This window comes from Benincasa hispida, chromosome 1 (assembly GCF_009727055.1).
Source record: "Benincasa hispida cultivar B227 chromosome 1, ASM972705v1, whole genome shotgun sequence".
In the NCBI taxonomy this organism is placed as follows: Eukaryota; Viridiplantae; Streptophyta; class Magnoliopsida; order Cucurbitales; family Cucurbitaceae; genus Benincasa; species Benincasa hispida.
In genome coordinates, this window is record NC_052349.1 from 13,872,554 (window position 1) to 13,876,346 (window position 3,793).

At 37.9% G+C, this 3,793-nt stretch overlaps 1 protein-coding gene across 1 annotated transcript; it reads right to left on the bottom strand.

Moving 5' to 3' along the window:
* Positions 1 to 823: 823 nt before the first annotated feature.
* On the bottom strand, positions 824 to 2,505 carry LOC120087870 (CBL-interacting serine/threonine-protein kinase 7-like). Its single transcript, XM_039044843.1, has one exon. The coding sequence runs from the start codon at positions 2,372 to 2,374 to the stop codon at positions 1,061 to 1,063; it is 1,314 nt and encodes a 437-aa protein (XP_038900771.1). The 5' UTR covers positions 2,375 to 2,505; the 3' UTR covers positions 824 to 1,060.
* Between the last annotated feature and the right edge of the window lie 1,288 nt (positions 2,506 to 3,793).

Consider the following 3,793-nt stretch of genomic DNA (forward strand, 5'->3'; position numbering starts at 1 on the left):
AGAAAGAAAAAAATATAAAAATTATAAAGATGTGCTTTAGACAGTCCGAAATTGGAATCGGAAAATAGTTACTTCAATAGTCCCGAATCATAAAATCAAACATAGAAGGAAGAACATCAAACATGGAAGGAAGAACACCAAACATGCAAGGAAGAATATCAAGCATGCATGAGGAAAAATAGAGACGGATTAAATAACATATAAATGGATTAAAAAAAATATAACCCATTCGAGCAAGTGGAACAATAGACAGTAGGAAGAAAAGAGTTATCAAGGTTTGCTTTGGACAGTTTAGAATCGGAATCGGAAAATAGAATCTTTGACAGTCCCGAATCGAAAAATCAAACATGGAAGGATGGAAGGAAGAATATCAAACATGCATGAGGAAGCACATAGATGAATTTAATTACACATAAATGGATAAAAAAAAGACAGTAGGAAGAAAAAAATTATCAAGGTTTTTCTTTGGACAATCCAGAATCGGAATTGGAAAATAATATCAAACATGCATGCGAAAATCATGACGAATTTAATACAATTTAATACAAATCTTCAGCGTCAAACAAAGTAATTAAAAAAAATAGATCTGAACAAAAAAAATACGTAGATCAACTATAAAATAAACTAAAATATCGTTAAATCTACAATAAAATCATTCGTATCTAATCTAGGAAGAAACGAAAGAAAAATATCAGGAATAGATATATAGAGAAGCAAAAAAACCCATTCCAAATAAAAAAAATGTAAAAAAACCAAAGCAAAGAAACGGAGAAATGAAGAGAAACCAAACGGTGAAACAAGGGAGAAGATGAGAAGAGAGAGGGTGATTAATTACGCATGACAAGAAGAGAAAGAAGGGGCAGAATAATGAACCTGCAAATGGGGCGTGAAAAATGAGGTAAAACAATGGGTTTAAAACCCACTGGTTATTTTGTTAAGCGTCTATCAAACATAAAGCCCACCCCACCTAACACAACACACCCATCAAACATGCCGTAATCTCGGTTTCAAATCCCTATTCCTTCCTCAACAAAAACACAAAGCTTTACAAATTTTATTTTCATAGATTACATTTCCTCTGCCATGGAACTGCAAATCCTTCAAGTTTACCTTCAAAACATCTCCAATGGTGCTCTTCAAACTCCTCTCCTCCTCTCACCACTCTCACTTCCACCATCGTCAATGTCGCCGGCGCTACTGCCACCTCCACCACTTCCACCACCACCACCACCCTCCCCTTCCCCATTCCGATCGCCCCTCCTTTCGCCCCCGCCTCTACCTCATACCCCAACTCTCCGCCGATCTCCTTCATCCTCTCCTCCACCTCCATCACCGTCTCCCTCGACGTAAACCTCCTCTCCGCCCTCTTCTCCGCCGTTTCAAACAGCCCCGATAAATCCAACCCCGACGACATCGAAATTATATCGAACGCATTCATTTCCCCGATTCCCCTCTCTTTCCCCAATCGATAATCCCTCATCGATTGCAATAGACTCTCATTACTCTGTTTCAATTGCAGCGATTTCTTGAACCAAGGGCTTTGCATTAACGCCTCAATGCTCATCCTCGTTTTGGGATTCGGATCGAGGAGGTGATATATTAGAAAACGGACCGGTTTCGATATCCAAATAGGGATTTGAAATTCTCGCCGGTGGATTTTCTTGTACATCGCCGCTAGGTTACTGTCGTCGAAAGGGAGAAACCCACAGAGCATTACGAATAAAATCACTCCACAGGACCAGGCGTCGGCCTTTCCACCGTCGTATCCACCGCCACCGCGCCGGATCATGACCTCCGGCGCTGAGTACGCCGGAGTTCCACAAGCCGTGTGGAGTAACCCGTCTCTGAGCTGTTCGGGTAAAGCAGAGAGACCGAAATCGGAGATTTTTAGATTGCCCTGTTCGTCCAGCAAAAGATTCTGCGGCTTCACATCGCGGTGAACGACGCCGTTTTCGTGGCAGAACTTGAGGGCTGAGACGAGTTGTTGGAAATACCGGCGGGCGACGGGTTCAGTGAAACGCCCACGGCGGGAGATTTTGGCGAAGAGTTCGCCGCCGGCGGCGAATTCGACCACCAGGTAGATTTTGGACTTGGTCGCCATTACTTCGTGGATTTTGAGGATGTTTGGGTGGTGATTGAGGCGGCGCATGGCGGCAACCTCCCGGACTATGCAACGTTCCAGGGCGGCGCCGACGGTTTTGGATTTGTCGATGATTTTGACAGCAACGGTGGAGTTATCGACTAAGGAAACTACTTGGTAGACTTTGGCGAAGCTTCCGCGACCGAGAAGGCGGCCTAAGTGGTACTTTCCGAGAAGGGTTGCGCCGGTAGAAGGTGGAGCTGCGGTGGGCGTGGGCCGGAGCCCCGTCTCCATAGCGGCGGCGGCGCTGAGAGTGCCTTGGAAATGAAGCGTAGTATAGTTGCAATGAAGGCAATGGAAAATTAGGATTTTATAATGTATTCACCAATGGATGCATGGGATTAGCTGTCACTCACTGGCCAATTTCCAATTTTCAATTTCAATGATCATCTTTTACTAAAATACCCCTATACTTGCAAATAACAATTGAGGTTTTGTGGGAAATCACAATTGAATCTATCAATTTTAAGTTTTACTTTGGATCATTTTAGTGTTTATATTTCTATATTTATAATTTTTAATTCATTTTTATATTTTAATTCATATATTTTCAAAGAATTTATTTTGGTTCTGATAGTTTTACAAAAGGATCACTTTGATCCTTTTATTTTTATAATTTTTAATACATCAAAATAGTCACCTTTCAAAATTTCAATAACCAAAATGAATCAAAATTGAAAATACAATGACTAAAATGAATATTTTGAAAGTAGGAAAATTTATACGAATCACTCTAAATTATAGGTTTATTACAATTACTCTCTTGAACTTTTAATTTGATCAATTGATACTTGTAGTTTGTTAATTGTTGCAATCCACCCCTATAGTTAAAAAAAATTTACTTTGTTTGTGAGTTTAACTTTTTTCATTGAAGTAACCTCTAATGAAATTAAAACTTAAAAAGAATATTGATAAAAAGGAATTGACTAGAAGGTATAAAATAAAATTGAAATTTTCTAATTAAATAATAATTTAAGAAAACAACTAGAAATTAAGATTAAAATTTTACTCTTGTTTGTAAGTTACAAATATATTTTTAATTTTTAGAGAAAAAATTGACCAAATGAATTGATATCCATATTGCTATCAAATTTTTTATTTACAAATATATCGACATCTATATTAATCCAAGGCATTGGTTTTAACAAGTAATAAATTTTAGAGACTAATTGATTGAATAGTTTAAATGTATAATTGTAACAAAATCTATCCTTTAAAGTTGCTTGATTTTATTTAAAAAAATATCCGAAAGTGGGAATGTCCGAAAGATGTGAATATAAAACTTTTTGAAAATTGAGAAAATCAATTTACTTTTGTGATCACACGGCGCACATGAACCCACCACCTGAAGAACGGTATATTAAGTAATTTATAAAAAAATGGCAGGGGAGTTTGCGATGACGTAAGCACCTTGAGGTTGCCACGGTGGCAATCAGGTGACAATTTGGCAAATTGAAAGGGCCTACCTGGCACAGTTAGAAGTCAGAGTCAGAGGGTCATATTTCCGAAGCATCATCCACACACTTTCATGCTGTTGGAAGGGCAACACAATAATTTCTTTTTAATAATTATTCGTTCATAGAAATATAAAGTGAATATTTTTATATATTTTTTTTATATTTAAAAACACCCCTATATATATTATACACATAC

Excerpts from the sequence above, each read along its gene's own strand:
- LOC120087870 (XM_039044843.1), bottom strand. The coding sequence starts at position 2,374 with ATGGAGACGGGGCTCCGGCCCACGCCCACCGCAGCTCCACCTTCTACC.